Source organism: Theobroma cacao, chromosome 2 (assembly GCF_053813885.1).
Source record: "Theobroma cacao isolate CCN51 chromosome 2, ASM5381388v1, whole genome shotgun sequence".
Lineage (NCBI taxonomy): Eukaryota > Viridiplantae > Streptophyta > Magnoliopsida > Malvales > Malvaceae > Theobroma > Theobroma cacao.
In genome coordinates, this window is record NC_142640.1 from 46,630,712 (window position 1) to 46,641,937 (window position 11,226).

General features: G+C 34.4%; 1 protein-coding gene and 1 pseudogene across 1 annotated transcript; both read right to left on the reverse strand.

Moving 5' to 3' along the window:
* Positions 1–5,857, reverse strand: LOC18609929 (peroxidase 5-like; annotated as a pseudogene).
* A 4,021-nt stretch (positions 5,858–9,878) lies between these two features.
* Positions 9,879–10,672, reverse strand: LOC18609930 (defensin-like protein). Its single transcript, XM_007045292.3, has 2 exons — positions 10,382–10,672; positions 9,879–10,233 (listed from the first exon to the last, which is right to left on the reverse strand). Exons 1-2 carry the CDS (start codon positions 10,443–10,445, stop codon positions 10,064–10,066), a joined length of 234 nt encoding a protein of 77 aa, XP_007045354.3. The 5' UTR covers positions 10,446–10,672; the 3' UTR covers positions 9,879–10,063.
* Between the last annotated feature and the right edge of the window lie 554 nt (positions 10,673–11,226).

Genomic DNA, 11,226 nt, shown 5'->3' on the forward strand with positions numbered 1-11,226 from the left:
CTAGTTAACACAGTTGCAAATCTTCCTTATCATCCCAGCTGGACCTATAAGAAGTTGGATAACTCCCATTTTGATCGTGGCAGTTGAAAAATCAAACTTGAAAGTATAAAGGTCCTACTATACTCGGAGATTATGTTATCTGTGGATCCACCACTGAAGAGGACTTGATCTAACTCCAAAATAGACTTCTTCTGCATCTTGTTCTTGAAGCAATTATTGTCAAAGGAATTAGGCATAACCAGATCGAGTGCTGCAAAATTTCCATCGCCATTACCAAGAGCGGCCGGACAACAATGCTTGCATGTGCTAGCAAGTCTGGCATCGATGTCACTTGCATTGTTGTATATTCTGTTCCGAAATGTAACGCATTAAGCTTATCCAATGGTATGGGAACTTGCATATGGATTAAAGCTCTTGTTAGTGACAAAGAAAATGAAGTGTGATCAGAGCATTTTATTAAAATGATTTTTCACAAACCTGACAAAGTAACCATGTCTCTTGGACTAAGCCCTTTGTTTTCGAAGAGATCAATGAGGCTTTCAAGGTTGGCTATGAAATGAGGAAGTTGACTTGTAACAAGACTTATGCTAGCAGTGGTAGAATCTCTTTTCCCAAGCTTCACTGTCCAAGATGGGCCACCCATCTATGTTGTTTCAAGAAAAAAAGTTCTAATTAAGGGTGACAATTCAATAGAGGAAACTATGATGACAAGTGTGATGTCTAATGAAAAATGGATCAAGTATGGAGAGCCAAATATAGCAGAACAAATAGGAAATTGAAGATAAACACAATAAAAATATGTAAAGACCAAATGACTTCTGCATTAAAAACAATACAAGATAAAGAGTAGAAAAAGATCTGAAAACTGAACATAAAAATAAAACAAAAGACTAGAAATCATTTATAGACGAGTCTGTTTCCTAATTTTGTGCTAAAGTTGTGGCTTCACAGATTATAGGAATCTGTTAGTTTGACTCCCACTTTATTAAGACTCTACTAACAGATAATTATTGACTCAATCTTCAATAATTCTCCCACTTAAAGACATGATTCTATCACCACCAACTGCTTTAAGGCCCAAAGAATTCTTGAACCAAATAAACTTCTCTCTTGTCACAAACTTAGTTAACATGTCTGTAGGATTCAAGTCTGTATGAATTTTCTATAAGATAATCTTGCCATTGTCAACCACATCTCGAACAAATGATAACGGACATCAATGTGCTTCATACATGAGTGGAAAGCTGGGTTTATGGCCAATTAAAAGCACTTTGTCTATCACCATTAACATAAATAACCTCTTGTTGTCTCATCATCAATTCTTCAAGAAGCCTTTGTAGCCACATAGCTTCCTTGCAAGCATGTGTTGCTGCCATATATTCTGCCTCCATTGTTGATAATGGTACAACTGATTGTAATTTTGATTCCTAGCTGATTGCACCTCCTGACATGGTAAAAATATAGCTTGTAGTAAATCTCCTTTTATCCTTATCACCATCAAAATCTGCATCAACAAAACCAATGCACTGTGGCTTCATGTGTCCGAAACATAATGAGACATTCTGTGTGCCTTCTAGATATCTAAGGATCCACTTAACAGCCATCCAATGATCACGACCTGGATTTGCCATATATCTACTAACTACTCCCACTGCTTGTTTGAGGTTTGGTCTTGTACATACCAGGGTAAACATAAGGCACCCTACTGCTGATGAATATGCTACTCGAGACATTGCTGCCTTCTCTGCGTCAGTGCTGGGAGATAATTCTGAAGACAATTTAATATGAACAAGAAATTAAGTACTTACTAGTTTTGCATTCTGCATATTGAGGCGCGATAGAATTCTTTCTATATAACTCTTTTGAGATAATCAGATCTTCCTGTTCTTTCTTTCTTTAAATACCTTCATCCCAAGAATTTGATTTACAACTCCCAAATCCTTCATTTTAAATTCCCCAACCAATTGAGCTTTTAGTGTAGACACCTGTTCCAAACTATTTCCTGCAATAATCATATTGTCCACATACAATAACAAGAAACAAAAGCAACCATTGTTAAAATTATAAATATAAGCACAATGGTCAGCTTCACATCTTTTAAAACCCAAGCTCACAATGAAGGAATCAAATTGCTTATACCAACACCTAGGCGTCTACTTAAGACTATAAAGCGATTTATTCAACCGACAAACTAGATTTCTCTTACTTTCTTCGACAAAGCCTTCTGGTTGTGACATATAAATTTCTTCATTCAAATCACCATGTAAGAAAGTTGTTTTCACATCTAATTGTTTTAACTCAAAATCATAAGCAATAGTAAGAGCCAAAATAACTCTAATAGTAGTCAAACAAACAAATGGAGAAAACACCTATTCAAAATCAATATCGGGTTTTTAAACATACCTTTTTGCCACAAACCTAGCCTTGTATCTTTCCGTATTCCTATCTGAATCCTTTTTTAGTTTGTAAATCCATTGACAGCTAATAGTTTTTCGACCTTCAAGTAACTAAACGAGGTCCCAAGTCTCGTTCTTATGCAAGGATTCCATTTACTCCTTTATGGCACATCTCCATTTGTCTGAATATATGGAGTCACAAGCCTCTTTATAGTAGGCTCTTGCTCTTTTGCTAATGCAACATAAGCACTAACATAATTAGTTTGAGAATTTAAAAGAGTGATATAATCATCGTAATTGGTCGACGGCTTAATTGTCCTTCGAGAACATGTTGGCATTTCATGAGGGTCTACAAGAAAAGGCTCCTCACTTGATAATTCTGACTAAGTTCATTTTGAGACATTTCCTCTTCATCAACACATGTGTCGTGCTCAATTGTAGTCTTCATTGCTTCTTGCTTTTCAAGCATGCCTTGAAAGGCATTTTCAATGAAAGTAATATCTCGGCTAAAGATGATCTTACAAGCAATAGGATCCCACAACTTGTACCCTTTTTCTACTGGTCTCATAGCCAAGAAAATACATTTTTTTGAATTCTTATCAATTTTATTTCTCTGTTCCTTAGGAACCTAAACATAAGCATCACAACCAAACACACGCAGGAAAGAATAATTTATAGGTTTCCCTATCCAAACTTTTTATAGAACTTTCACATCGAGAGACACTGCAGGAGAATGATTAGTTAAGTAACAAACAGTACTTACATATTCTGCCCAGAATTCCTTACCTAGCTTGTAATGCTCATCATACTTTTAGCACGTTCTAGGAGAGTTTGATTCATTCTCTTTGCAACACCATTTTGTTGTGGTGTTCCTGGCACTGTTACTTGTCTTTTACTACCATGTTCACTGCAAAAAACATTAAACTCCTTAGAGTAAAATTCTCCTCCATTATCAGTTCAGAAACATCTAATTTTTAATACCTTTTGATTCTCAACCAATGCTTTGAACATCTTGAATTTCTCAAAAACATTTGACTTACTTTTGAGCATAAAAATCCATACCTTGCAAGAGAAATTGTTAATAAAAATCACAAAGTAAGAATATCCACTAATAGAAACAGCAGGTACTTCACAAGTGTCAGCATGGATTAAATCAAGAAAATTTTAACTTTTTTTGTAGACAGAGAAAAAGCCAATCTATGTTGCTTTCCATACATACAATCCTCACAAAAACTTGTAGAAATAGATTAAAACTAGGAAGAAGCTTTCGATTTGTAAGTACCTAAAGTCCACGATTACTCATGTGCCCTAATCGGCCTTTGCCAAACCATGGAGAGGTCTGACTTGTCCCTGGTAATAGTAGCTTCTCCAACAAAGGTTTCACCACTAAATCTGTACAGATTGCCCTTCAATTCTCCTTTGGTTACCACCACGATGCCTTACATCACCTCCAAATGATGATTCTCTCCAACAAGTTTCATATTATGTTTGCCAAACATCCCTAGGGATAGAAGACTCTTCTTCAAGGCAGGTACATGTCGTACATCAGAAATGGTGAGGACACATCCATCAAACATCTTGATTTTAATCTCTCCAACGCCCACTACTAGACATTCCCCATTGACACCCATGTAAACAATGCCGCCTTCACATGATTTATAAGTGTGAAACCATTTCTTATGTGAAGTCATATGAAAAGATGGTCTAGAATAAAAAATCCATTGATTTAGGATTTTTAATTTTTCTGATGTTGCGATCAGTATATCTCCATATTCTGCTATTGAAGTGACTTCTACTATGTTACCATGAGAATTACCTATCCCAAGATTCTCATTTCTCCGATATCTGTAATCCTTCTTCACATGCCCCAACTTGCCGTAATTCTAACACTTTGTTAATTTCTTTTTCTTTGTCACCAAAATTTCTTTCATGGATCTACCTCAAATATACATAACATCACCAGGATTAGATTGAGTGGATTTACGCCTCATTTCCTCTGTTAGTAGTGATGCTACAATGGAATCCACATAAAAAACCTTCACATGGCTTAGATTCATAATCAAATTATCCCAAGAATCAGGCATAGAACAAAGTAAGATACTTGCCTTTTCTTCATCATCAATCTTAACATCAAGGGCTTGAAGCTTACTGACAAGTGAATTGAACTGGTTAAGATGTTCTTGCATAGAATCTCCATCTCTCATCTTCATGTTATATAGCTGACGCCTCAAGAAGATTTTGTCCGTCAAATGTTTGCCTTAATAGATACTATTGAGCTTGTCCCACAGACCTTTTGCAGATGTCTCTGTCTCCATATTGAACAAAACATTATCTTCCAAAGCTAGCTGTAAGTTTGCCAAGGCTATTTCAGCCCTCTCAGCAAATTGCTTATCAGTCATGCCTTCAGGTTTGTCTTTCTTTGTAGAGAGGGCAACAGCACAACCATCCTTCACAAGCACTGCATGCATCTTCAATTTCCATAGTGCAAAATTAGTTCCATCAAAATGTGGAATCTCAAATTTTGTTCCAAACTTCCCTGCCATCTTGATCAGTACGAACAAAAAACCCCTTGCAACCTGGCACGGATACCAAAATGATGAAAAATGGATCAAGTACAGAGAGCCAAATATAGCAGAACAAACAAGAAATTGAAGATAAACACAATAAAAATATGTGAGGACCAAATGACCTCTGTATTAAAAACAGTACAAGATAAATAGTAGAAAAAGGTCTGAAAACTGAACATAAAAATAAAACAAACGACTAGACATTATTTATAGAGGAGTTTGTTTCCAAATTTTGTGCTAAAATTGTGACTTCACAGATTATAGGAATCTGTTACTTTGACTCCCACTTTATTAGGACTTTACTAATGGATAATTATTGATCAATCTTCAACAGTATCTGGGTTCTTGGAAGGAAGGTTTTATGTTAAGCCTACTCACGTATTCGGAGGCATCCCTGGCTGCAACTGCGAGGATATCTGCACAAGATACAACTCCAGGACATATTTTCTCCACATCAGATTTTGCCTTGTCAATGACTTCGTAACCTCTTTCTGAGTCTTTATTTTGCAGTACATTCTTTTCGCTTGTGATTGAGGGGGCATCGTTTAGTAAGATTGAGGCATCACATCCCTTAAACGCTAGAGGATTCATTACGCTATTGCATATATAGATATGTTGGTGTAAGAAATTAAAACCGACATCGAATTGTTCCAACAATACCTGAACAAAGCAATCATGGAAATGAAGGCGAATTAGGGATGCTGCCATTCTACGCTCTCTTGCAATGGCGGTTCTGATGACCGTGCGAATAGTACTCAGTGCATTGGAGCATGTATTTTCATAAAATGTAGAAGAAAGCTGTGCTTGGCATGCCCTGCTAAAACGCAGCAGCATCACCACGGCAGCAGCTCTGCTCGCTAGGGACGACATAGAATTTGTAACTGCTATCGCCATTTTTCCTTTATGTTCTTTGACGTAAACAATGTTATGATTTGTTAACAAACAAGGTTGAGAAAATGAGAAGAAAAGAGGATCATGGAGAGCTTGGTAGCTAGCTCCTCTTCAATTTATAGGGGCATTGTACAATGGTCGGTGTTTGTCTGGTCACTGTTCAATTTTGGAGCCGCTGGCATTATCAGTTTTGTCTCTTTGACCCATTCTCAATTTGCTTGCATGTTTCGAGTAAAACACATTTGACTTTGAAATTCCGATTCCTTAAGCAATAGTGCTAAAATAAAACAATTGTTTATACAGTTAGGCTGCCATTATCTTTATCCACAACTTTCGCCTTCAGTGTATATATATATATATATATAGGATTTTGCCTCGAACAATTAAGTTATGCTATTTCTAATGACTTTTTTCCGAGAGACTGATGGACTGACTTAGCATTCTATAATAATTTAGTTGCCTTGCATCTTAATGGTGATCGTAGCCCACGTTTGTTGTGTAAACGGGTCTTTTATATTATTGCTCATTGCTCCCAATCTGGGCGAAACCGCGTAGGAGCTGCAAATGAACAATGATTATTTTAGAGAACATTATGATGAATAATCTTTTTTTTATAAGAGTATTTTAAAAGTAATTATCAAAATAAATGTAATTATTTTTAGTCATATTTAATTATGACTTGACAAAAAAATTCTTGAAACTATTTTAAATAAATTAAACCATTCATCACAATTTTCCTCATCTGTGCTTCTGATTACTCTTTCTCACCATTAAGCTCTCTTTAATTTTATCAATTTCTCTCCTCGGCATTCGTCTATTGTGTTCTCAATTTCTCTCTCTTGCGCTTTTAAGACTCCAAACGATGGTTTTGATGTGCTTAAGATGGGTGGCTATTTGAAAATTTTGATTTTTAAGTATTTTTTATAAAACTAAAATGGTAGAAATAATCACAGATGTTTGAAATAGTTTTTAATTAGATCAATTCGAAACCTAAACAACAATAAACTCAAGAATTTGAAATTTATAAATCTAGGGTTTCAAATGAAATTTTTTTCAATTTTAGTCAAAATAGGTATTTTAGATATGAAAATTTGTGTTTTGATTTATGAAAATATATTAGAAACACTTTAATTGATGTCAAGTTGTCAAAAAAAAAAAAGAAGTACATAGCGTTGAGAGAATTTGAAATTTTAGTTTGTAAGGAACAACAACATTTTAGACATTAAAGTATAACAAAATTTTTTGAATATGGCATGTAACAATAATATTTTTTCAGCATGACATGTAACAGTATTATTTTTTTTTCAACATAGCATATAACATATTTTTGTACATGACGTGTAACAACAATATTTTTTTTTCAACATGGTGTCTAACAACCTTGTTTAATCATGGCGTGTAACATATTTTTATACATGGTGTATAACAATAATACTTTTTCAACATAGCGTGTAACAATAATATTTTTTTAACATGACGCGTAATATTTTTTTGTGTATGGCATATAACAACAATATTTTTTTTTCAACATGACATGTAAAAACTTTTTTATCTTATAACATGTTTTTGTACATGTTTTATAGTCATAACCAAGCACTAACATTGTCCAAGGAAATTATAGTTGCCGCTTTGAATAATTTTACTTAAAATCTCTTTTAGGTCCTTACCAACCTCATCTAGAATCCATTAAAAATAATTTTACTTTAGCTCCAATACTTCAAGGATGAATATATCCAACTCCACCGCCACCACTTCCACATAATCTCCTTTCCCAAATCAAGTAAATATGCTCCACACAAATAATCCAGCAGCTAACAAATCCAAAATTCAACCCCATCCAAACTTCACTCAACATCTTAATTACCCAACAGTTCGATTTTATCCAAAGAATTGAACCAGACTTTCAAACTATTAAAAAAAATTTAAATAAATTTTTATTTTTTATTATGTTCAACTAATCAAATAAACTTTTTTTTATTATTTTTTTGAGTTAAATAAGCTCTTATAATTAAAGGTTGACTTAATTAAAATGTCACTTATTATTTTATATTATGTGACGCTGACGTGATATTTTGACATATCATAATATCTAATGACGTGGCATATTAATGTACTATGATGATATGATCATGTGATTTTTTCACCATTCACATCAGCTCTATATTAATGCGAGTATAAAATAAGAAATGAAATATTGACTAATGTAATTAGTTAATCATTAGTTATAAAAATTTATTTGATTTAAAATAACAATATAAGAATTTGATTGAACGTAATAAAAGAATAATGATTTATTTGAATTTTATTAAATTATTAGTAGAGGGACTTAATAAGTACTTTGACTGTGAATTTTATGGGAATGAAATTTTTTCACGGAAGGAGGTCTATGCTTCACATTTTCAGAGTCTTCAAAGAAGAAAAAGGAGGGAAAAAAGAGAGAAGAGAAAAAGAAAAAAGAAAAAATATATTCTTTTGTGATTTCAATCTTTCATAGGGTATTTAGGAGGGTTGGGAGGGCGGCAGAGAGGACAGGGAGAAACTTATGGGTGGGGAAAGGTTCATCGAGGGAAGTGAAACTTTTGAATATTTTTGAGGGGGTTCCATGTGTCCTGAGTTTGGTTTCATGAGAGTGAATATGGAAAATTAAGGAAAGTGTGAAAGCTTGATTAGGTTTGTGGGACTTGGAAATTTCAAAACATTTTCTGCTTTCCAGGGTGAGTGCAGGTTGGAGTTTCATCTTTCAAGTTTCGACTGGGGCCTGAATCTTCACAAGCTGATGGAAATGGAAAAAGCCACAAGGATGACAAAGAACTAATGAATTCAAGACGTTGGAGTAAAAGGTTAGGGGAAGCAAGGATGCACTACGGGAAGTCAATATAAAGCTGCGTGCTATATATGCTGTGCTGCTGGTTTTGGTATGACTGTTCACGGTCTCATCAATGAGCTGAGTCGAAAGGTGAGGAGAGGGTCGTGATTGTGGATGCTTTTGTTGCTGTGGTCTATGAGTGGTTTGGAGTTTTTCAAGGAATTAGGAATAGTTAACGATGAGAATGTTTTTTGAGTTTTTGATCTTAGAGCTCACTTTTGCGGATTGTAGAGCCTCTGCTGCTATTGGATGGTTTGGTTAGAAGTGATTTTGTTGCTTAGGTTTTTAATTTTTGGGAGAAGTTTATATGTAATGTTTGACCACTTTTTGGGGTAGTTTAGGATAGCCTGTGTTTGATCCTGTGGAGCCGCTCACTTTCTGTTTACAGGGTGCTGGCTTTTGATGAGAGATTCTAGGATCTTTTGCTGCGAACGCCATTGTCTACTCAATGGCTGGGGTTTTTTTTTTTTTTTTTTTTTTTTTTTTTTTGTACAGCTTCTCTTTGCCCCGACCGGTTCTGGTTATGCCATGAGAGTTTTTAGTATTATAAGCACTTGAAATGACATTACAGTATTAAAGTTAATAAATATTACACTTTTCAAAAAAAAAAAAAACCACTGTCACTGTGTCTGTGGATATTTATGCACCTTTGACGACTTTTGAATTTTCCATCAACTCTAAAGGAGCATAACAAGAAACGTACGTAACCACCAAGGTTAATTCTTCTTAGAATTTTCAAATATGCCAGGCAGCCTTATTATTTTGATTTCATTAACCGAGAAATGCTAAAGAAATTGAAAAAAAAAATCCGTTCAATTGTAAGACATCAAATTAATTTTTTTCTTTTAAAGGTTGTCTTATATTCATTAGGCTATTATTTTTACATTTCCACTTTGGGGTACGGATCATTCTTTGTTTCATCCTTTCATAATTTAATGCACCTACAAAAAATAGAATGACTACGACCTCGTGCATGCACATCCAGCTGGCACTAAGATTCCCACGGTTCTTCCATTTACGGCCATGCTTTTCTATTGAGCATTAAAATGTGAAAGATGTTTTTATTTAATTGATATTTTTATTACTTACTTCTTACTTATATAAAGATAAAAAGCAAAATTATAATTAAAAATAGACAAAATTAAAATGTAACCTCAAAGAATTACATTGACAACTTTTATAAAGAATGAAAATTTATTCCATGTGACACAAAACATGACAAAGACAGATGAATATAGAGTTAAAAAAAACAGTTCCTCGTGCTCAAAATGCCGGGGATACCTTATTCTCTCAAAAGGAAGCCTCAGGGGCTATGGAAATAAGAGATTCATTAATTCATATGGCTAACAGTGTTTAGTGCAGAAGCATCGGCGATGAAAGCCTCGGCAATGTCCACTGTGGAAACCTTCCGTCTGGCAGACGGCGGCACAGTTACTCTTCCTCATGCACATGCCCTTGAAGCGATGGCTCTGAGACTGGCATGTCCTTGCTTCCGCTGCCTTTGGGCCCATCTCTTCTTTGATAGATTCACATGTAACAAAATATGCAAAAACTTTATTTTAGTTAAGGAAACATATAATAATAATAATAATAATCAATAAATAAATTACCCAAAAAAATTAAGGTCAAGTCAAGTCAATTGGAAAGGGCAAAAGAAAAACCTGTCGCCAGGAGAAGCAACAGAAGAACAAAGGCAGCTGAGAATAAACGCGTGGACCGCTCCATGAACACAATGACAGAAAGAGAGAGAGAGAGAGATTTGGATGCAAGGAAAGCAAAACCAGTGTGAGGCCTTTATATAAGGGTTAGGAGTGGAGCAGTAGTCGACAAAAGGGACGAACACGCATGTGTTATATCTGGGACAGATCGAGAAAAAGGGGAAAGGAAAGAAGAAAGAAGCAAAAGGAGAGATCTCAGATTCGATCATTCGCGTCATGACTACTCAGCCCCCCACTGTCTACTTCTTTTGCTTTCCTGCGTATCTTTCTGTTTCACTTTCTTTAATCTAATTTGTCAAAATTTTAATTGCTTCATACATACTTCCTCTTATCTTTTGATAAGAAAAATCAATAATTTTATCGAAAGCTATGCATTTTGTTCTAGACCAGTACTTGCTATAATAATCATATAATTACATTTTAAGACGTAAAAATAATTTGTGTTTATTAATTCGTAAAATAATTTATATTTATAAAAATTTTCATTCTTTTAAAGGGAAGAAAAGATTAATATATTTTTTTGAAAAAAAATTTCAATTTTACCAAACGAAACCTATTTGTATCTTGATTATTTTCTATTCTCTCTTTATAACGTTCTACATTAAAAATTTACTCACTTCATCTCATCTTATAGGTCTATGTTTTAGCTTGGAATCCAAAATCAAGAAAAAAAAAACTTTAATAAACATATTCGTATATTCTTTTAATAGGAGACATACCCTGTTTGAATTAACAAAATGTACAGATCATGTAGAATGTGTAAGCCTCCTCTTGGAAGCTAAAGACTT